General features: G+C 48.9%; 1 protein-coding gene across 1 annotated transcript in view; it reads right to left on the bottom strand.

Annotated features, from left to right (window-relative positions):
* EMILIN2 (elastin microfibril interfacer 2) overlaps positions 1 to 23,466 on the bottom strand; it is a 65,576-nt gene that overhangs the window by 2,017 nt on the left and 40,093 nt on the right. The window contains exons 4-7 of the mRNA XM_030810688.1: positions 19,720 to 21,633; positions 5,002 to 5,388; positions 3,095 to 3,127; positions 2,265 to 2,393 (exon numbers count right to left, since the gene is read on the bottom strand). Coding sequence (XP_030666548.1) covers positions 2,265 to 2,393; positions 3,095 to 3,127; positions 5,002 to 5,388; positions 19,720 to 21,633 — 2,463 coding nt within the window. The remainder of the gene's footprint in view (positions 1 to 2,264; positions 2,394 to 3,094; positions 3,128 to 5,001; positions 5,389 to 19,719; positions 21,634 to 23,466) is intronic.

Genomic DNA, 23,466 nt, shown 5'->3' with positions numbered 1-23,466 from the left:
GACAGAGGAAGACTGTCTCAGGAAAAAAAAAAAAAAAAAAAAGTGGTTGTCAGGAGCCCAAGCCTTCAATCTGCTCTGGAAAACAGAAGAGGCCTGGCTACCCAGTCCCCTTCCCAACTTTGAGCAGCAAGTAACTGAGGGCTTTCCAGAGGCTTCCTAAGGTACCTGGCCCTGAGGCCAGCACCAGCCCTGGCGTTTTGAATGTGGCCTTCACCTTTGTTCAGAGTCTCCTGTGGTGAAGCCTCACTCAATTCACCCAGAATTTCCTTTCTGCACCTGCTCCATGCAAGACAAGAGGTCGCTCTGGGAATGTGAGACTATAGGTCACAGTCCCTGCCTGCAAGCGCCACCTGACCTGTCCAAGCAGACGAACCGTCCCTATGGCCAAGGCAGTGCAGAGTGACCTGGGGAGCATGGCCTTGTTACAGTCAGGCAGATGGGAGCAGGGCAGGAGAGCCCCTACCCCAACTAGGAATGTCAGGCAACCATCAGATGATGGTCCTGCAGTTGTTAACTGTCTCTCTAAATTAATGATTGGTTGCAGCCAGCACCACAGAAAGGCAGTCGCCCAATAGTCAGACAAAACCTGAAGCTGATGATCAGCTGCTTCCAGATAAGATCTCCAGAGTTGGGCGATGAAGCTCATGCATGCGCATTAAGAGGCAAAAATGATGTTTCAAATGGTGTTTAACTGGTGTGTGACCTCCTGGGAACCCTGACTGGTGCAGGAAGAACACCTCACGTGAGCACACGCACAACTCCAGGAAACACTGCGCATGCCCCCCTCTTAGGCACTGGCAGGCCCCTGTGCATGCAGACGGCCCCCCAAGGGAAGAATCAGGAAAGGAATGCAACCCCCGGGAAGCATGCCAATGTATAAGACCCCAAGTCACCGGTCAGACCGCACTTGAATCTCTCAAGTCACCCACTTGGCCGTCTTCCGAGTGTACTTTCCTTCCTACTCTAAAACTTGCCTCAGTCTCTCTCTGCCTCGTGCCCCTTGGTCAGATTCTTTCTTCTGAGGAGGCAAGCATTGAGACCTATATGGATTCCCCTTCACTGATGTACTGACACCCAAAGGCGACTGCCAGTCTGAGCAGAGGCCTGGAGGCCTGTGGGGCCCAGGAGGAAGCTACACGGCGGTGGAAAGTAAGTGGCATTCCTCTCGCCTTGACCTTAGATGCCAAGCTCCAGCTTAATCAGCCCGGGGCACTGAAAATTTATTTCTCTGAGTTCTGCAGGTAACTTAGGCTTGCTAACATAACAGTTAAGAGCCACTGACTAAGGACAGATGGGATTTAGCCAGACAGTGACCAGACAGGGCAAATGTGAGGCTGGGGGTGGCTAAAAACTACCAAGAAGGAAACCAAGTCCCCCTCCCTCCCAGTGGCTTATGGGTGGCAAGGCCTCCCTGAAATCCACTGCCCCACCCCCCTCCAGGAGGCCCTCTTCACAGTGCGTGAGCAGAACAGTGACTGCTGAGGGCAGAGAGAGGTCAGGAAAGACCCCGGGCTGTGGGGACCTCCCCACACCTGCCTGGGAGCTCTGTCCTGATGGGCCCAGGCGCCCCTGGACCCTGCTTTCCTTGGAGCTGCCCTCAGTCCGGGCAGAGCAGCCCAGCCCAAGTGGACACTGATGGCACACAGGGAACCCGGAGGTAAACTCCACACCCATGATCCTTGGGACCCCCAGAAACAACCCGGGGCAGGGGGACACGCCAGGCGCTGCAGAAAGACTCAAGCTCCCAGCTGAAGGGATTCTGTTGCGGAGCGTGAGGCCCTCTGAGGAGCGCAGTCCCTCTTCTGGCTCTGTTCATCATCAACTAGGAGACCCTGAGGGAGCCTCCCGTTTGTCCTGGCCCAGGTTGTCAGGATGACTGTTAGAGCCCGAGAGAGAGGGGTGCAGTGGTGGCTATCAGAGGTGGCCAGGGCATGGCGGGCTGTGCCGGCAGAGCCCTCGTAACTGCCGTAAAAAATGAATAGCAACCCCAGTGGTGAATGCTGAGGACTAGCGTGTTGACCTCACGACTAGAAAATGTTACACACCCATGCAGCCTGCAGCCTGCAGCCCTCGAGCCGGGAAACGTTCTGCGTGAAAGCCCACAGAGTGGGGCAGAGGAGTGCAGGCCCACTTGGGCATCTGCTCCAGGGTGGCATCCTCCCTGAGCCCACGGGACGCTGGGAACCAGCCAGCCATGGTGGGAGGGGTCCCACCTGCATTGGGGTAGGAGGAGGACACAGTATCAGTTCCCTTCAAACACTCACCCGTGCTGGGGTTGTAAACATCCCCGTCGTTCACCAGCACTTTGTTAAAGAGGACAACGCCCCCATCACTGGGGAAAGGCTTCTGGGTGAGCCCCGCAGAAAAAGACACCAGAGAAGGCACCGGAGCTCCTGGAGCAGAGAAAGGATGGAATGGATTGACCCACGTACTTCTGTCCTCTAGGGGGAGGGCCTGGAAAACTGAGGCCTACGTGCCAGGCCCATTTTATTTCACCCAAAGTGGTGAAGCAAACTCCTCATGCCCAAGAGCCAGAGGGTTCCCTGTCTGAGGATCAGCAGACAGGACAGCTGAGGAATCTGAGAAACTGGACAGACTCGTTAGGAGGGTGTGTGTGAGGCTGGGCATGTAAGCATATGAGATGAGCATATGTGTGTGTGTGTGTGTGTGTGTGCGCACGCACACTTGTGAGCACACGTGTTAGGAGGCCAGGCAGTGGGTGCATCATCATCTAGGGAGCTGCTTCCTTACTAATAAATCAGTAAAACCTGGAGCCCCAGGAAGCTCATCAGGACCACACAAGGGCAGAGGCCCACCCAGTGATCCCCTTGGGAAACTCAATGAGCTGGGATGATGGAGGAAGGAAGATTCCTTGTCTTGGGCCTGACTCTGACCCTCTCTGGGGAGCAAACCTTGGGGAATTTGGTCCACTGTAGTCAGCAGAGGGCTGTCCCAGTGCTGGTGGGTGGGGAAGGGCTGGGCCCAGGCTTGATTTGTGTTAATAGCCTGGAGGGAGGAGGCAGGAAATGCAGAGGAGGGGCAGAGGCCACCAAGGAGACCGCTCCTCCTGCCCCTGGTCTCTCAGCAGACGTACCTGGGGAAGCTACAGGAGGTGACTTCGGGTATCCTGAAAAACAAAAAGGAAATGGCATGTCAAACAAGATCCTAAGCACCAGCTCCTTGTTCTGAGCCCCCTTTTTTCTGTTTGCTCCTCACAAGTTCAAATCGAGTCTTCACTACTATAGAAACAGACATAGAACAAGGGCACCCACTGTCACTGCCCTCCTACAAGCAGAGGCACATTTGTACCAGCCTGTCCCTGCTTCCTCACTAGCCCATTTATCCCTGGCGGGGAAGAGGGCACTGAGGGCACGCTGGCTGCAGGAAAGAAAGAGATGGGCGCTGGAGCCTTGGAGGCTTCTCTGCGACTGAGAGTCACACAAGCCAACGAACATTTGCCCTCTAGCAGTGTTCTGTTCAAGAGCTCTACCTTCAATTAGACTGAACGCAGTACTTATTAAATGGAGGCATGGATGGGTGGGTGCAGAAGTGGAGGGACAAATAGATGGATGAGTGGATGCATGCAGGGAAGAGTGCACGGCTTGATGCATGGATGGATGTGCACATGCATAGGTGGGTAGACAGATACGTGCATGGATACATGGGTGGGTGGGTCCCTGGGGTGCCCCAGCCTCTGCATATGAGGATGCATATGTGGGTGGATGGATGTGTCGATGGGTGGATACACTGATAGATGTGTGTGTGGGTGGCTGGATGGAAGGGATACATGGATAGATGCATGGGTGAGTGCTGCATGCATGGAAGGGTGTGTGGATGGACAAATGAGGGAACAAATAGCCCAAGAGAGCCTAAGCATCCATGATACATGGAACTTAGCCCAAGAGAGCCTAAGCATCCATGATACATGGAACTAACAGAAGATAAGTGTTATCTTAGAAAACAGGACATCTGCCTAAGAGCTGTGATCACCGCAGCTCAGGTGTCTTGGAATAGAAAAAAGAAAGCTGGTGAGAGAAAATGTCTCCTTCTCAGCAGTGACCCAGCCTTCCAGACAGCCGTGGGCATCAGGGGCCTTGGGTGCACCAGGCTAACACCGATGGGGAACAACCCCAGCCCTGCCAGTGTCTGCATGTCCCTGATGGTCAGCCTGGTCTGACTCACGGTTTGCATTGTTCTATGCATGTATCTATGGCAGATGACATGACCTGCCCCATTCAGGGTCATCTGTTTATCTGTTATAGCCACAAACCTCAGTTTCCTCATCTGTAAAACAACACTGGCTTCACAGTGCTGTTAGGAGGGCTGCAGGAGATCCAGATGCGGTTCAGTCCCTGGCACGTGGTGGGTATCCCACAAATGCACACTTCCTTCTCCTCCTGTCTCTACTATGACACCACCCCCACTGTCACCACGACAGTAATGGTGTGGACATTCACAACTCATGGGGAGCACTTCCCAGTGGGGCACTGAACTGGGCTTTTCTCTGTCCTCACAGTAACCCTCTGAGGTCCTGCACTCTCCTCATTTTATGGTTGAAGGAACTGCAGCTCAGAGAGCTCAGGAAGCTGGCCCAAGTCCCAAAGCCTGTGGTTGACAGCCCTCCTGCCTAGCCACGCTGTTGTGCCATCTGCTTTGCTACTACCCAAGCTCCCAATACCCTTCTGGTTTCCAAGATCCTTCCTGCTGGGAATCAATGAGCTGCCCGTGTGGCACTGGTACTCCAACCGGTGGGGCCAATCAGTATTTCCAAGTATAGACAAATGCACTGTCCCTGAGGTGCCCCAGCCTCCGCGTGCTGGATTAGCATGAGCGGTCCCTCAGGCCTCGGCATCCTTCCAAAGCTGCATTTCTGAACTCGTCCCCCTGAAGGCTGGACCCCGGACCGCCAAGCCCCTCAGCAGACCCCGAGGCTCAGGCGGAAGTTCTGGGCTAGCCCCGCACTCCTCACCACGCTCCTCCCCGCGCAGCCCTGGGCCTCACCTGGTGCGCCCGCAAAGCCTTCTGCGCTGGGGATGGTCCCGCTCCGGGTCTGGCCATCCACGCCCCGCCGCAGACCCCGCCCAGACACGCCCGCGCCTGCGGGAGGCCCGGCCTGGCCCGTCTCCATGATGACCCCGGTGGAGCCTGGCAGCTGGGGCAGCGCAGTCCGGCCGGGCCAGGCGGGCGGGGGCGGCCTCTCCTCAGGGGGCCGCGGCAGCAAGGGCTGCTGGGGCAGGACAGGCCAATGGGGCAGGACGGGCCGATGGCCCGCGGACGACCGTCGCCCAGGGTCCTCTGGGGTTGCGGGGCCGCTGGGCCTCGGCGGGGTGGGCTCCGGCTGCGGCGACTCCTTGGGGGCCTCTGAGGACGGCGGGGGCGAGGGTGCCTCTGAAGGCTCCTCTGCTGGGCGTCGGGGAAAAAGAAACACACAGGATTAGGAAACCTCAGCCCTGACTGCCCCGTCAGGGTCCCCTCCATGAGTCCCCGCGAGTGGGGTCCCCGTGAGGACTCTGCGGCCATCCCTGCGACGTCACGCTAGCAGGACACACGGGCGTCCGCCTGCATCTTCCGAGGACGCCTTGGGCCACCCGGAAGCCGCCAGGGAGCCCTGCCCAGGGCTAGGGGGTTTCCAGCCTCTCCTGCGTAGACGGCTGCACTTTCCAAACCGGCCTCGTTCTTGGCTCCGGCATCCAACAATTCCCGATTTCACAGCACGCGGACACCATGGGTGCATCGCAAATGACTGAAAGGGACCTGAGGCCACCGACCCCCTCACAGTCTCTGAAACACGCTCCTCCCAGGGCCCCACGGCCTCTCCCGCGGGCTGCCGAGGGACCCTGCCGGAAGGCCCCAAGGCTGCGCTGAGGCCGTGCGGAGGGCTCAGGCTCCACGGGGGCCACAGCCACAGCGCTCACTTCGCCAGCCGAAGGAACTTGCAACGGAGAAACCTCCTGATTTACATTTCCCGGCCCTCTTGGGAAGCAGCCGGAAGCTGCCGCCCTTTCCTCCTTTGAATTCGTTCCTGGAACTAGCCCTCCAGGAAGCCCCTCCCGACCGTCCACAGGACGCCTAAAAATACCCGGGTCTGGCTGAGGAACCGCTCACAAAGAAACGCCATCCCCCCCGCCCCCATCAGTCTGGTGCCCACAATGCCCAGAGTTTCAAAGCGCAACAAATTTGATTTTTCTTTAGGACCCAACAAAAATCAGTAGCTGCCTCTCGACCTGCTGTCTAGGTTTGTTTTAAAACTTACTAAGCGGGCTGGGCGCATTGGCTCACGCCTGTAATCCCAGCACTTTGGGAGGCTGAGGTGGGCAGATCACTTGAGCCCCCAAATTCGAGACCAGCCTGACCAAGATGGCGAAACCTCATCTCTTCCAAATACACACACACACACACACACACACACACACACACACACACACACACAGCCTGGTGTGGTAGAGCACACCTCTAATCCCAGCTACTCGGGAGGCTGAGGCAGGAGAATCACTTGAACCCAGGAGGTGGAGGTTGCAGTGAGCCAAGATCGCCCACTGCACTCCAGCCTCACTAAGCTGGGGAGAAGGGCAGTGGAGGTGGCTGATGGGTTCAAAAATATAGTTAGACAGAGTTAATAAGATTTAGTATTTGATAGCACAACAGGGTGATTGCAGTCAGCAATTATCTTTTGCACATTTTTAAATAAAAGAGTAGAATTGGAATGTTTGTAGAGAAATGACAAATGCTTTGGATAATAGGTACCCTATTACCCTGATTATTATACACTGCATGCCTGTATCAAAATACCTCATGTACCCCATACATATATACATCTACTCTGTACACATAACACCTAAAAATTAAAAAAATTAAACTAAGATAAATATGGCAGATCAAATACATGCCCCCCACCCCACCCGCAGAGGCAGGTTGCCAGAACACCCTGAGAGAGGCAGTTTCTCCAACAGCCTTTCCTAACCAATGTTCCATGAGAGAAGCCCAAGAGAAAACAATTTGAATGATTACTTTCTCAGTTTTCCCTGAGGATGATACAGAGTTAATTCCATTCTAGATACAGAGAAGTTAGTTCACTCCAAACAATAGAATGGCATCAGGATTTACATCTCTTTAGAACCCTGGTTGAGAAAGGCTGGGTTAGACAGAGAAACTGAGGCAGAGGGATTGAAAAACATGCAGATACCAGCTACAGTGGAAGATAGGAGTAAGATACCAGTCTAAAAACACTAAGTGAAAGTCTGCTCCCTGAATAAGGAGGCTCACAGTCCCCATCCTCTGCTGAGCTCCCAGCCACTTGCTTATACCTCTAGCTGGAGATAGGAGGATTCTTCAAATTGACCCTATAGTGATGCCCACAGTCGTGAAACTCTATCTAGTGTCTCCCCATTAAATGTGAACCAAAGTCAAAATCACCTGACATATGAGGAAAGCCGCCTGTGTGAATGACAGGGACCAAAGCAAGCCACACCAACTAATGAAAAGGAACTCTAAAGAGACAGACACAGTGCAAGAAAATAAACATATAACTACCCTCGGAGAAGTAGAAGACATTGCATCCAAGATGCAAGAATTGATTGCTATACAAAAGGGATAGTCAGAGAATAAGGGTGAGCCTTTGCTAATTAAAAAGGCACTTGCCAAAATCAGAGATTTCAATGAAAGGGTTGGTAGACAAAAATTAAGGAAATCTTTCAGAAGATAGAATATGATGACAAAATGATGATCAATAGGAAGGAAATCATAAGAAAATTAAAGGGTCAACCTAGGAAGTCCTTCCAGAAAAAAAGACATCAGAAAAACTGGTATGTAGGGGTAATGGGATGGTAAGGAGATAATTATCAAATAAACACACAACTTCCCAGAACTGAAGAAAATGAAAGATCCCAGCACAATTATTGAATAAAAGGAATAAACCAAGCCACATTCAGAACACTGAAGATAAAAAGGAGATATTACAAACTTACAAGGGAAAAAAATGTAAAAAGTGACTGCAAATCAGGAAGGCATCACCAGGCTTCTCAACAGTATTGGAAACTAGAAAAGAAGGGAACAATGTCATCAAATAATGATAGAATATAATTGTCAACCTTGAATTCTATACCCAGCAAAAATACCCATCAATTATAAGAGTAGAATAAAGATATTTTTAGACAGGCAATATTTTTAAAATTTTAAAATGCTATCTCTCAAGCACCCTTTCTTAAAAAGGTATTGGGAAACGTGCACTACTGAAACAAGGGAGTAAACCATGAAAAAGCAACAGAGAGTAAAGAAAGGGGAGAGAGGCTAAAGACATTTCTAGGATAGTAGTGAAGGCAGGCTCAGATTGAAAGCCTTATTGCAAAAGTCTAGTGAATAACCAGTCCAGGTTAGATCAGAAAGAGCAAGAATTCCAGGAGGGAGGTCAATTTTTTAAAAAATGGAACTGACAAATGATCTGATGCTTTTTATGATGTAGAAAATTGTATTAAGAGGCTGTTGAAGGGTAGGAAGACTCCAAAATAGATACATAGGATATAAGCAACACTACTACCAATTAAGAGAAAAGTAAAAAGGAAAGCAACACAACCTTAGAGAGCTATTGGGCTCAGCATAGCATAGATGTTGCATATGGACTGTAGGATAACTCTGTTGGGAACTGGGAGGAAGGGGAGTCAATATACAATGTCTAACGCTGATAAATCAATTTAGAAATACGGAGGTAAGTACCAAAGAAAAGAAACAGCTGGAAGAGTTACATGTGGCTGCCTCTGGGGCATGGGAAGAAGGATGGAGAAGGGGGCAGGGGAGCTGGTTTTCATTATGAGCTTCTCAGTGTTATTTTACTTATTTTTATAAAATATAATTGTAGAAGACACTGAGGGCCTGTTTCTGCCCTTTCCCCTCTAATCCAAGCACACTTGAGTTGACTCCTCATCTTTCTTTTCTTTCCTCCTCCTCTCTGGACGTCATCTCCCTGGCTCAGAAGCTGGCCTGCCTCCCAGGGCACACGCCTCTGCCTGAGCCCCAGCCCCACCCTCCCTGCTCTTCTTGGATCGGCTCCGTCTGACATCACTCCTCTCTCTTCTCAACCTCTCTTTCCTTCCTCCCCACTAGTTTCTTCCTTTTAGCCCAGGCGTATGTCTCTCCATCGAAAACTCAGGGGAAAACAGAATTTTCCTCTGTCCTTCAACCCTCAATAAGTTACAGTCAGCAAAGCATCTTAAAATGGCAAAACACAGGCCCCCCAAACTGGCCCTTATTTTCTCCCCTGTCCCCACCAACCCATCAAATCACCCTTTTCCTCTGAAATCCGCCCTCGTTCTCCCTCATCCAGGCACACGGAGTCCTATTTCACTCTTCCTTCTCCTTTGGTCTCCCCCTCCCGCTCTTTCACACACAAATTTGTTGCTAAGCCCAACTGATTCTAATTTTGAAATATTGCTCGGATCCTTCATTCACACCTTTTCCAGAATCCTCTTTAGAAAGCATTCTAATCATATTATTTTCTGCTCAAAAATCTTCCATTGTTCTCTACCTCTCGTAAAAATCAAACTGACTCTCTTCGGCCTGATGTTCCGAGTCTCCCGCCTCCTTTGGCTGCCATCAGTATGCTCACTGGTACCCAGCTCTCATGTGACTTCCCTGGCTTCGTGCCTTTGCCATGTACAGCCCTGAAATGGCCTCTTCCAGCACCCTCACTGAGAGAAACGGCACCCACTCCTGAAGTCCCAGTTCAAAACCGCCTCTTCCATGAAGCCTTCTTGGATTGGCCCAGCAGGCTTGAACAGTCCCGTCTCTGCACCAGGAAACAACATGGACCTCTGGGGGCTCTTTCTGTGGTTCAGACCTTTCCTCTCTGGCTGACTGATGAGTACTTGAGCATCCTAATTCTCTGCCATCCCCAGGGCCTAGCACAAGGCCTGGTAACTGACATTGAACAATTTAAGTATTGGGTGAATAAAAGAAGGCTCAACCTATCTACGACAGGCGCTATGGGCCATGCACCCTAATTCCTGCCAGCCATTAAATTGGGAACCCTAATTTTGCCAAAAATAATTGCTATTCTGGGGTCCTAACAAGGCAGTTCTGATACATATAGGACAGTGATCATTCTGTCTTTTACTATAATCCATTTTAATATATCCATTACTCCCTCAACACCCAGACTTGTTACACTAGTGGAAGGCAGAGGAAAAAGAATGAACTAAGGTATTGCTTGAGCCAAATATCCTCAGTGGATCTCCTTGGGGAGTCTGTGCATGAGTGCCGTGGATGGCTGAAGGCTCCAAAGCAGCCCGCCACATCATAGCAGAGACAGTCATGAAAAAGCGACGTCTCATTGGGATAGGTGCCCCCAGCCCTGGCCTCTCCCAGCTCCGGCTCAGTCCACAGCATCACATGGGGTGCCGAACGCACACATTTATGACCAAGTCCTAACAAAGGCTGGATAGCACTCTGCTCTTTCTGGAAAGAGACCTCTCCAGCAGCCGACTGCTTTCTGAACTGAACATGTGTTTCTAATTCAAGAACAGACCATTTGAAATGAATTCTTCATAAGAGCCAAGGTTGCTCCTCATGTGTTTTAACTCCTGAGGAATGATAGGGACAGACCAGCCACACCGCACCAGGCCTGCCTGACACCCCACATGGATTGGGTAGGGTCGCAGCTTCACCACGAGTGAACCTGACATGTAGGGATTAAAAGCCATTCCCTCTCCTGGAAAGCTCCTGTTAAAAGTCAATTTCAAAACCAAACATCAATTTCAACTTTTACTAAAACAAAGACTTTCCTAAGAAAATCCCCAATAATTCATGGGGCTGATGTGCTAAAAATGAGTGTCTTCCCCCTGAACTAACACCCTCGCACATTACAGGAGTCAGGGGTTGCCTCCTGTCTCCAGGAAGCCCTGCTTTCTGCAAGAGCCCTGAGCAGCCGGGCTGCAGGAGGAGACCTGGGGAAAGGGTTGGCCCTGTTCTTGGCAACTAAGGGGTGTCTTGTCACAGAGCAGAGGCTGTTGGAGAAAGCCTGGCCTTAGCTGTTAGAGCCTGTGGTTGAGACTCGGCTGTGGGAAAGCCACTGAAACCTTGTCCATGCAATGGGCTCAACCTGCAGTGCCCTCCTGTCATCCAGGCAGAAATTGATGCCAATCAGACGAAGCAATGGATGTGGGTGTGCCCTGCTAATGCCCCGCTATTTGTAAAACACTGTGCAAATGTTAAGCGTAATTCATCAGAACTCCAGTGAAGGTGAAATCTGATCTCCCTGCCATCCAAAAGGTATACCTGCTGACCAAATGCTGAAACTGGAGAAGTATTTTAAAGACGCTGATCAAGACTTGAGACTTTTTTTAAAAAAAAGCATCAAAGTGCTGACATACAGAATGCTAAGCGGATGGATGGAAGATGCTTTCACAGTTGACTGCTCCGCTGAGTGGCAAAGCTCTAGTTCCTGGGAAATAACCCCATACCATCATGGACTGAAGCATGAGAAATGCTGGACTCATCAGAAAATTCAGAGAAACTGTTGCTTGTGGTGCTGAATGGGCCCAGGGTGAGCTTAGATAAAGGGGCTTTTTCGAAGAAACAGTTGTTGGTCTCCCCTGCGGGACAGGAGGGCAGGCCACCAAGGTGGCTGACAAGCAAGCATGTAAAAGTATCCCTGGGGCTGAGAAGGCAAACATGCATTCCCTGGAATAGTTCTACTCCAAGTCGATGTCCACCTCAACCCTGCTTTTGAGCTGGGCACTGTGGCTCATGCCTGCAATCCCAGTATGTTAGGAGGCTGCACTGGGAGGATCGCTTGAGGCCAAGAGTTCAAGACCAGCCTTTCAACATAGCCAGACTCTGTCTCGACAAAAAAAATTTAAAAAATTAGCTGGGCATGGTAATGTGTGCTTGTAGTTCTGGCTATTCAGGAGGCTGAGGCAGGAGGAGAGCATGAGCCCAGGAGTTCAAGGCTGTAGTGAGCTGTAATCACACCACTGCACTCCAGCCTGGGCAACAGAGCAAGACCCTGTCTCAAAAATAAGTAAGTAAATAAATGAATGAATGAATGCTGTTTTTGAATTTGGTTTGAATGAAAAAAAAGCCCTCAAGCTTATAAGAGGGAGCACTGTGTTAGTTGCACCGCAGAAGGGACCATATTGACACCAAAATAATAAGACTCCAGACATAACAATGGTGAAACTCATGGGATAGGGCTAAATACAGAAAATGCATCTAAATTTCTGCAAAGTACAAACTAGTGAATGTTGAAATATAAATACAGCTTTAGTCATGTGTGCTAAAATCTGTGGCAATACATTTGAGCTGGAAAGTAATTTGCTATCACAGAACCCCAACAGAGAAGGCGCTCACTCAGCTGAGCATCAGCAGCTCTTGGAATTTAAAATTTTTTTTAGAAATTCACAAGCTGGGCCAGGCGCGGTGGCTTACACCTGTAATCCCAGCACTTTGGGAGGCTGAGGTGGATGGACCACCTGAGGTCAGGAGTTTGAAACCAGCCTGGCCAACATGGTGAAACCCTGTCTCTACTAAAAATACAAAATTAGTGAGGCATGGTGGTGGGTGCCTGTAATCCCAGCTATTTGGGAGGCTGAGGCAGGAGAATTGCTTGAACCCAGGAGGCAGAGGTTGCAGTGAGCCGAGATTGTGCCACTGCACTCCAGCCTGGGTGACAGAGCAAGACTCCATCTGAAATAAAATAAAATAAAATAAGATGGGGAGAAAGAAATTCACAAGCTGATTCTAAAATTTATATGGGAGTGCATAGGAGGATCTATACTGCTTGATTTTAAGACTCACTATATAAAGCTACATGAATAAGCCACCAGGAGAGACCTCAAAAACTGGAACGGAATCGAGTCCATAAGTGGGCTCACACAAAGCTGACTTCTGTTGGTGGCGCAGTGTCGGTCAGTGGTTCATTCTGTGTCCTCCCTCCCCCTGACCTCCTCTTTCTTTTTGGGCACAGCTTACCTGGGGTGGGTAGATCCCTCTGCCTCTGGGGTAGCCTTCCTTCAATTTCCAGGACTAGAGCCAGCGGTTTTTTAAGTTACACATTTAATTACAAATTCCTGGCCCTCACCTCATCCCTGCTGCTGAGCAGCGATCTCCTGAGTGAGCCGAGGAGTTCTTTTTTTAAGATCCCAGAGGCATTTATGCATGCAGCTCTGGGAAAGCTCCATTCTCAGAACACTGCAGCTCTAAGTTCAAGGCTAAGATGCAGTAGAGCAGCTGTGGTTTACACGAACCAAAGGGCATCGTAGAAACCTGGTGCCTACAGGATAAAGGGGGTGAGTTGTCAGAAGTTCCCTATGGCCTGAATATAAGCAATTTATTGAGCCTTTCTATGTTTATAAAACTCTAAGTCCATCATGCTACCTTGGGCCTAAACTCTTCCCAAACTCAGCTGATTCTGAGTTGGGGCAAAGGGGTCAGAATGCTGGCATCAGGCAGTGCCCTGGCCAGGCTTTCTGGTTAAATAGTTATTTGAGAAGGCTGTGCTTTTTCAGTTATAGCTTAACTCAATAAAAATAGTATGCTTAAACCTGCAGCACTCCTCAAAGAAATGCTATGATGAAAATTACTCAGAGACATGAGCAGAAAGGGGTGGGAGAGTAGAAAAAGGAAGTGATGCCGTTATCTCTAGTGTGCTGACATCTAAGCCGGCTGTCTCTTCTTGGAAGCGTGACATCTGGAAAGAGAAATCCCCTGCACCCAGCTACATCCCTCTGCCTTCCCCTCCTGCTCGCTACCAGCACCCCTTCCTTCCTCTACTGGGAGAGGAACAGTGGGAAGGTGGGGTCCAGCTGAGGCTCAGCCTCTGCGTGGGGCCAGGGGAAGCTAAAGCCAGCTGGGGAGGGCGGGCTGCCCCATTCTCCACATGCTGCTGCCACTGGGCTGCAGGCCGGGGCAGTCCTGGGTCCCAGGCAGGGAGACAGCCTCTGCTGGTCACCCAATGCCTGGGAGGCAGACTCTGCGGCCAGGACACACCCCCACTCATGGGGATACCTGTGAGTAATTCCCTATGAATCACTCATGGGTCACTCAGACTCTAGTGGGGGTAAGGCTGGGCAACTTGGGGAAAAGGAACAAAAGAGGATCCTGCTGAGAGAGTGTGAAGGCCTGATGCTCCCCGCACCTGTGAAAATGGGAGTGAGTCCATCTGGGAAGGAGGGCTCAACTCCGTGGCTACATTGCATAGGGAATAAAGGGCCTCGAGCCTCCTTTCCATTTATAACCTAATTTGTTCATAAGTGATGAGATTCTGCTCAAAAAAACTATTGATACATGAGATACATGAAGCTGTGAATGCTGAAGAGGGAGATCTCTAGGGTTTTGTTTTTTTTGTTTTTTTAAAGAGACAGGACTATGCTGTACTGCCCAGGCTGGAGTGCAGTTGTGTGATCATAGCTCACTGCAGCCTCAGACTCCTGGGCTCAAGGGATCCTCCTGCCTCAGCCTCGAGTAGGTGGAACCACAGGTGCAAACCACCACACCCAGCTAATTTTTAATTTGTACAGACAGGATCTCACTGCGCTGCCCAGGCTGGTCTTGAACTCCGGTGCTCAAGTGATCCTCCTGCCTTGGCCTCCCAAAGTGTTGGGATGACAGGTGTGAGCCACTGTGCCCAACCATTTCTAAAGCTTTTTATACGGTCTATTTGAACCCCAATTTTAAAAAGAAGAAAAAGAAAGGGAAAGCAAGAAAAACAAAAAAACCCGTGGCCATCTACAGCATCCCCGGAGCCACCAGGGCCCCTCACCCTGTGTCTGCTGTGTTCACAGGCCCTCTCTCACTCTTCCAAGGCTGGAGGCCTGGGGGTTTATAGGTAGAGAAAGGGTGAAAAGTTCAGACATGAATTGATTAAACATCCATTCTAGAGGATGGAGGGTTTAAGTAATAGGTAATTTTCCTGAGTGATTACCAAGTCCAGGACACTAGTTAATCCTCCACTGTTCACAAGCATGGATGAGCTGAGATTTCAACGGAAGTAATCACTCCCCAGCTCAAAATCCTTCAATAGTTTCTCACGGTACTTAAAATCCAGCTCCTTTATCACAGCCTAGAAAGCCTGCCTGATCTCATTCCTACCCTCGCTTTGACCTCATTTTGCTGATGACCTTTCTGCCTTGCTTATACATTTGGCCATAACAGTATTCTGGGTTTTTCAAAAGAGCTTCCTCATAGCCTTTGAGAATGCTGTTTCCTCTGCCTGGACCATTTTCTTAAAAGTATATATTTTTTGTATTTTTTGTAGAGACAGGTACTTCCTGTGTTGCCCAGGCTGGTCTCGAACTCTTGGGCTCAAGCGATACACCCGTCTGAGCCTCGCAAAGTGCTGGAATTACAGGCATGAGCCACTGTGCCCAGACTTGTGGACCGTTTTGTTCCCCCACCCCCAACTCCAAAAAAAAATTGTCCAGGTGCGCTGGCTTATGCCTGTAATTCCCAGCACATGTAATTACAGCACATGCCTGAATCCCAGGCTGAGGCAGGCGAATCACTTGAGTCCAAGAGTTTGAGACCAGCCTGGGCAACGTGGTGAAACCCATCTCTAAAAATAAATAAATGACAAAAAAATTAGCTGGGCGCGATGGCACCTGCCAGTAGTACTAGTTACCTGTGTGGCTGAGGTGGGAGGATCACCTGAACCTAGGAAAGTTGAGGCTGCAGTTAGCTGTGATTGCACCACTGTACTCTAGCCTGGGCAACAGAGCAAGATCCTGTCTCAAATATGTATATCTGGCCAGGCGCAGTGTCTCATGCTTGTAATCCCAGCACTTTGGGAGGCTGACATGGGTGGATCACCTGAGGTCGGGAGTTCGAGATCAGCCTGACCAACATGGTGAAACCTTGTCTCTACTAAAAATTAGCTGGACGTGATGGCAGGCACCTGTAATCACAGCTACTTGGGAGGCTGAGGCAGGAGAATCGCTTGAACCTGGGAGGCGGAGGTTGCAGTGAGCCAAGATCACACCACTGCACTCCAGCCCCAGCAACAGAGGGAGACTCCATCTCAAAAAAATTATATATATATATATTTATTTATTTATTCATTATATATATGCAATATATACATATGCTATATATATATGTCCTTAACAGAAGGATACGAAAGAGACTTAGATCTATTTAAGCATCAGCTGAAGGCCCTTCTTCTCCCCTGTTGGCTGCTTCTTGGATAATTCAGCCTCACCTCAGTGATGCTTCCAAAGGAAACAGGATCTGTGAAGAAGGCAACAGGCTGAGTAGAAACACCACAGTGTGTGTTCCTGGTCTGGCGATCTGCTTACTGGTCCAAAAGCATCACACATCTTCACCTCTGGACCTGTGCTCACTATGGTAGATATGACCACCATTAATCCCCCTTCCCTCCCCAAACATACCAGCCACATCATCCTTCAAGAGCAGACCTGCTTTGACAATAGAATGTGGCAGTGATGCCACTCCAGCTCTGGGCTAGCCTGTGGCAGGCCCAGTAGCTTCCACTTTCCCTTGCCTGTCGCTATAGTCTGACTACTTGAGACTGCCATGCTGTGAGGAAGCCCAGGCTGGCCACATGGAGAGAGGGGCCAGGTGGAGGAGCACCGAGGCACCAGACAAATGACTGAGCCTTCACAGACCTTCCAGTCAACCGCAAGCTGAATGCAGCTGAGTGGGCGACTCAAGCTGATGCCACATAGAGCAGAAGAACCGCTGAGCCAAGCCCTGCCGGGGTTCCTGACCTACAGAATAATGGAAACTAATACATCTTTGTTGTTTTAAGCCAGCAAGATTTGGAATGGGTTGTTATAAAGCAATAAATAGCTAATCCACAATGTCTTCCCCTCCTGCTTTCTGAATCCCACCCATCCCTCAATCAGATCCAGTAACACCTCCTCCTGGAAGCTTCTCTCATCTCACCTTATTCCTCACCCCATCAGCCTCTGTACTCTGCTCGGTAAATACCTACACTGAGGGCTCAGCTCAGGGCTCTCTCCTGAGAATCCCTCCCTGACTTCCACTGTGGGTGCTTCTCTGAACATGCAAGGTAGCTCATTCTCACCCCATTCCTGTGACCATCTGTCTGCTTGTTTCCCCATCAGACTGTCTTTTATCCACATACTCCCCCACACAGCCATTACCTACCATGTAATAGGGGCTCAATAAGAGCTTATGAACTAAAGGGATACACTGCTATGCCACAAACAATCTCATTCATCTCTCTGCAGACCTGTGAGTCTCTTTCCCACTGTGATTGCAAATGCTTTAGCGTAAGGATTATGCCTACTTATCTCTAGGTCCCCCAAGAGACTTGCACATTGTAGGCACTCAGTAAACATTCTGTTGACTTTTAACTGATTGACATGTCACTTTCATTGTGACCTTAGCTCCAGATTCTCCCATGCACCTCTGATACTCAGGTTCCAGGTCTCCTAGACCTGCATGCTAGACAAGGGCAGAGGAGGCTCTGCTTGTTTATTTCTAGCTCTTTTCCAATCAATGAAATTCTCAAAACTCCATGCAGTCTACACTCACCACAATGAGTTCAGTCCAAAGGGATAATGTTTTGTATGGCACATTCTCTTTTAAAAGGATTCACCCCCCAACTCCTACTGCAACAGACAAATGTGAAAATGTTAACACAACTTCCCACGCCACCAGGGAGTTCCAAATCAACTGGAAATATCTGATTCAATCTGTTATCGTAAGACACAGACCAGACAGCGTTGTCACCACAAGGGACAATCATTCTATGAACACATACATGGTCTTGTGACCTCTACTCAACATTCCAGAGATAGAGGAGCTGAGTGGCCCTGGAGTTGGGGAGGGGCTGGGTTATAAATAGTGAGGTGCAGTGGGCTGGACACTCGGATGGGGGCCAGATTCCTGGTCCTCCTGGACCTAGGTGACTCGTCATCTGCAAGATAAGCACAGTGCTCTGTGGACATCCAGGGCATTTTCCCACCTACCTCGGACCCTCTCCACCCTCCTGAGCTGCCAGGACCTGGCCCTGGCTCTCCCTAACCAGGCCAGAGCTTGCCTGCTTCCCATGTTCTAGCCTGCCCTGCCTTGGGTTTTATATCTCATCTGGGACTTGATCATACAATCCCAAGGCTCACAGAGGCTGTGAAATCTCAGTTCCTTGTGCAAGGGCCTGTGTCACCCGGAGCGGAACCAGGTCGGGGAGGTAAAAGTACCAAAGGCAAGGATGGGAGAAAAGAAAACAGGGAGGAGGAGGTCAGGAAATAGGCTCCTTCTAGCACAAAGCAGGCCCCTCAACAAGTCCCCGTGGACCAAGTAAGTCTGCACTCAGTTCTGGGGGAGACACAGTCATCGTGGCTGGACTGGAGGAAAACAATTCTTGGATGCAGCCTGGCCTGGTTCCCATCCTGGCTCCCCCACTGAACAGCCACATGACTTTGGGCACATTTTCCCTGTTGGAAAACAGCCTTTCTGTGAGACGGTGATGAGATTCAGTCCCCCTGAAGGGACTAAGCCAGTGCTGTACATAGAAAGTATTAAAAAACGCGAGCTCCCTCTTCCTTCCTTTCACGCCCGGACTCCAGCTAGAGAGGGCTGGCTCATGTCTGAGGCCGTCTCAGAGTACAAACCCAGGTACAAGAGAAGCTCTGTCCTTTAAGGAGGCTGCGTTTAGCACCCCCAAGTAACACAAAAATCTTATTACATATATTATTCATTCATTCACATTCATTCATTCAACAAACATTTGTTGAGTGCCTAAGGTGTAGCCAGCATTGCTCTCAGCACTACTGCTGAGCTTCCTGGATCCAGGCACTATGGAGCTTTAGATAGTTCCTGCCCCTAAACTGCTCTCATCCACGGTCCTGCTGTGTCTGGAAACAAATATGACAGCATCCTATCTGCCATCAGCTAAGCCCTGAAGATGATAATGACCCAGATAAAAAGTGATGCTTGAAGAGAAGTACGTAGGAGACTCCCTAGGTAGAAGAGAGGGCAACACCCACTGCCCCAAGCTGTTATGCCAAAAATCTGACCCCAGCTCTGAGCTCACCAACCTGATTCTACACATAATATTTTGCCATCCGTCTGTGGGAAGAACCAGTTTTCCTTTTTTATTTTCAATGTGTTGTGAACTGATATTTTTGTAAAATATATAGATCATGTGCTTAAATGCTACAATGTTGGTTGTTTATTTATTTGAGATGGAGCCTCACTCTGCTGCCCAGGCTGGAGGGCAGTGATGCGATCTCGGCTCACCTTAACCTCTGCCTCCTGGGTTCAAGCAATTCTCCCACCTCAGCCTCCCGACTAGCTGGGACTACAGGCGCGTGCCACCACACCCAGCTAATTTTTGTATTTTTAGTAGGGACGGATTTTCGCCATGTTGGCCAGGTTGATCTCGAATGCCTGACCTCAGGTGATCCACCCTCCTTTGACTCCCAGAGTGCTGGGATTACAGGCATGAGCCACTGCGACCAGTCTGTCAAATTATTTTAGAAGTTCCTAAATACTAACATTGAGAATATATATATTTCTCATTGCTACCCAGCACCAAATAATTCAGGCACCAATCTATGAACCACATTTGGGTAGGCCTGATGACATTTAGTTAATTTCGTAAACTGTCCAAAATCTAGCATAATACTGTCACATTTTTACCTGATGAAGTTTCAACAATATCAAAAATGAACAAAAAATTATTTTAAAAATGTTGCTGCGTGCTGCAAAGAAATACAAGAAATAGAATTGTAAGATTCAACTTACTTGCTGATGGTTGAAATTTGACCAGATCTTGCAAATCAGTAGAAATCTGGAAGACGTGGCTGTAGAACTGCTGGACTGAATTCTTCAGGCCAGAAATGTCTCTGGAATGCGACCTGAGCGTTCCGTTCATCTGCCTGACACAGTTCCACAGGCTGCTGACATGCTTGTTGAGCCCCTCCTTGATCCTCTGAAGATTTCCTGAGATAGAATCCAGCTTGCTGCAAGTTTTCTCCATATGAGACACCCTGCCCTCCACCATGGAGACCTCCCTCTGGACCCCCTGCATGCTTTCCTTACAAGCATCCAGCTCCGAGATGACCTGGCTCTGCAACCTCTGCCACCTCTCCTCCAGCTGACTGCAGCAATGAGCCATGGGGTGCTGGGTGTCCACTGTCCTTTCTTGCTCACCCACCTTAGTGAACCCACCCATGCCAGCGTTTTCACCTGCTCTACAATTGCTCATTTCCTTCTGAAGATGAGTCACATCATTTTCTGTGTGGTTTAATTGAGAATAAAGAAAACTAAAATCCTCTTGAAGTTTCTGGATGGTTCGTTCGGTTTCTTGAAACTTCCTGTGCATCGTGTCGTTGAGAGATTTCAAAAGGTGCAGGCTGTCGCGTACTGCGCGGTCTTCCCTGTTTGGCAAGGCACCTTCCATCCCATGAGGCTTTCCCTGGATGTTCTGCAGGCAAATGTCTTCAACAACTTGAACTTTGTCCTTCAGGTGGCTTAATTCCATCATGACCCGTTCATCTCCTGACCCTGACACCCCTGGCAGGGCTGCTGCCCCTGGGGGACTGAGCTCTGCACCAGTGTTGTTGGCCATCTGTAGGAGAACGCTCCCCAGACGGTCTTCCAGAGACTGTATTTTCTGATCAACAAGCTGCTTCAAGTCACCCACCTCTCCATTAATGGTCCCCCGAAGGGTTTCCTCAATGTAAAAGCAATGTTCTTCAGCGTTCTTCTCCGTCACATTGATCCTTGCATCGAGTTCATTCCATTTTGCATCAAAGTCCACATCTGGCTCTGGAACTATAAGGCGGTCAAACTCATTGTCCAGTCTTGCATTCAGCATTCTGGTGGCTTCAGCAACTCTCTCAATTTTCTGGTCCAATGTCTTGATCTGTTGACCAATGTCACCATTCTTTTCACTGTCGCAGCAATTTGCCTGGGCTGAAGGCTCCTGTAGCCGGGCTCGGAGGTTATTTATTTCTTTTCTCAGGCTTGTTTCCTTCTCCCCTATGAGCTCTATCACTCCTAGGTAGCTGCTCCCATAGTCATCACACTGCTGTTGGAGGCCAGTGAGCTTGTACTCACACGAGTTTTTCAGGTCAGCCAGCTTTCTGTCCATGCCCTCCATGAGCTCCTCTCTCAGGGCGTCGATCTTACTGTCCACATAGGCTTGGTAGAGTTCGTTGGTTGTCATGGTCACCGTCGGGCCCTGGGCTGCTTCCTGGAGCTGTCTGAGCTGCCCTTCGTAGCCCTTCACTTTTCCATCCAGCTCTTCCAGCTTGTCACTTTTGTTCTTTAGAGTATCTTTGACTTCAGCCAATTCAGACTTGATGTCCTTCACGCCAGACTCCTTAGTGTTGAAGACACCAGGACTCCGGCCCGTTTCTGTGTCTCCACTAACAGTGGTGTCAGGCTTGGGGTGCTGGCTGCTGAGCCCTGGTGCCCGTGTTTTACTGGCATCATCCTGACTGGCATGTTTGAGATTTTCACTCACTCCAGCAAGGGAAGACTGGAGGTCAAGAACTGTCCTTGTGAGTCGAAGAACCTTCTCCTCTAGCACCTGTATCTTCTTTTCCTGAAGTTCCTGAGGCCCCTCTTTAGGATCTACCCCCCAGCTTGGTTGCGCTGTACCAGTTGGGGACAAAGTCTTCTTGGGCTCTGAGACTTGGCTGGGTTCATTATCTGTTACAAAGATAAAGTTGGACATGAATGAACATTTTCTACCTTTAGCCAGATTCTGCCAAGACAATAAACAAGGTACCTACAAAATACATGTACACCTTCACTTACAGGTCACTACACAATTGTAGGTAAGTACTGTGGTACAGTAGAAAAGAGTATGGGCTTTGTAGTCAAATAGACCTCTACTTGCATTCTGGCTCTGCTATTTACTGTTTGTCCTTGAGCAAGTTAACTAACTTCTGTGAACTATAATCCTCTCATCTATAAAGAAGAACAGCTCCTAGAGCTGTTAAAATAATATGTACATGTCACCTATTAGATAATCAACGGTCTCTTTCACCCTGAGGGGAAATATTCATTATCCGCTTTATCATATGAACACTTCATTCCCATATTAGTGAACTGCAGCCACACCCCAAGAGTTGACTGCATACAGTAAAACCACAAGAAACCACTTTAGCAAGATCCACCCATTAGCTGTTGGATGGTGATATCATATCATCTGATGTTATTCTCAAAGCAGTGCCTGAATGTTTTGTCCTTTACTTTCATTAACATCTCTGTGCTCGAAGAGTCTCATAGACATTGTTTAGCCCTGCTTGCAGTTTGGCGGACAAAAAGCAACAGAGATAAAGCAACTATTCATCAGTGTCTCCTAACAACAGCACCGTCTGACCATATATAGTAAGATTCACTAAGTCAAAGACTGCAAATATTGAAAGTTGGTCAGGGAGGTGGTGTGTGCCTGTAGTCTGTTACTAGGGAGGCAGGCGGATGGCGTGAGCCCAGGAGTTTCAGGGCATCCTGGGCAATATAGCAAGACCCTGTATCTTAAAAAAAATAAAAAGAAAAGAAAAAAAGAAGAAGAATGCAAACATTGAATTTTAGATAATCTTATTTTGAGAAAACACCAAGGAAACAATCCAAAAGAAAGAAACAATTATTAATCTTTAATAATAAGGGGGGAATGATAGTGATGAGTCATAAAATGAAGATAAATTGATAGACATAGAGGCAAATAAAAAGGAGACTATTGAAACCTGCAGCAATAGGACAATAAAAAACAAACTATGCCCTGAGTACAGTAGGATACAAGAAATACTGTGCCCAGGCATGATGGCTCACGCCTGTAGTCCCAACACTTTGGAGGCCTGAGGTGGGTGAATTGCTTGAGGATAGGAGTTCGAGACCAGCCTGGCCAACATGGCGAAACTCCGTCTCTACTAAAAATACAAAAATCAGCCAGGTGTGGTGGCAGGTGCCTGTAATCCCAGCTACTAGGGAGGCTCAGGCAGAAAAATCGCTTGAACCCAGGAGGCGGAGGTTGCAGTGAGCCGAGATAGCGCCGCTGTACTCCGGCCTGGGCAACAGAGAAAGACCCTGTCTCAAAAAAAAAAAAAAAAAAAAAATGAAAAGAAAAAGAAAAAGAGAGAAAGAAATACTGAAAGAGGTTAACACTGACAAACCTGGCAACTATAGTGAAACATATCATATAAAGTGGAAGAAGTCAAACACAACATAGGTTGCAATTAAATAAAATGCATTAACATATTACACTGGAAAACATTGGAAATTAATTTAGAATGTTGTAGATATTTGAATTCAATGATCATTGTTTTTTCCTCCTCTGAACTTTTGCACAAGCTCATAATAGCAGCTATTATTTATTAAAATCAAGTTAGTGGTAAAACCAAATCTGAAATTCAGATATCCAAATCCCCAAGAATCTTTCTTTTTGTGGAGAACTACAAAGAACACCTTGTTTTCCTTACTGAAATATTTATTCTCTTTTTTTTTTTTTTTTTTTTTTTTTGAGACAGAGTCTCCCTCTGT

The sequence above is a fragment of the Nomascus leucogenys genome, chromosome 4 (genome assembly GCF_006542625.1).
Source record: "Nomascus leucogenys isolate Asia chromosome 4, Asia_NLE_v1, whole genome shotgun sequence".
Lineage (NCBI taxonomy): Eukaryota > Metazoa > Chordata > Mammalia > Primates > Hylobatidae > Nomascus > Nomascus leucogenys.
Note: the sequence above shows the minus strand (reverse complement) of the source record. Positions and strands in the feature narration are given on the sequence as shown.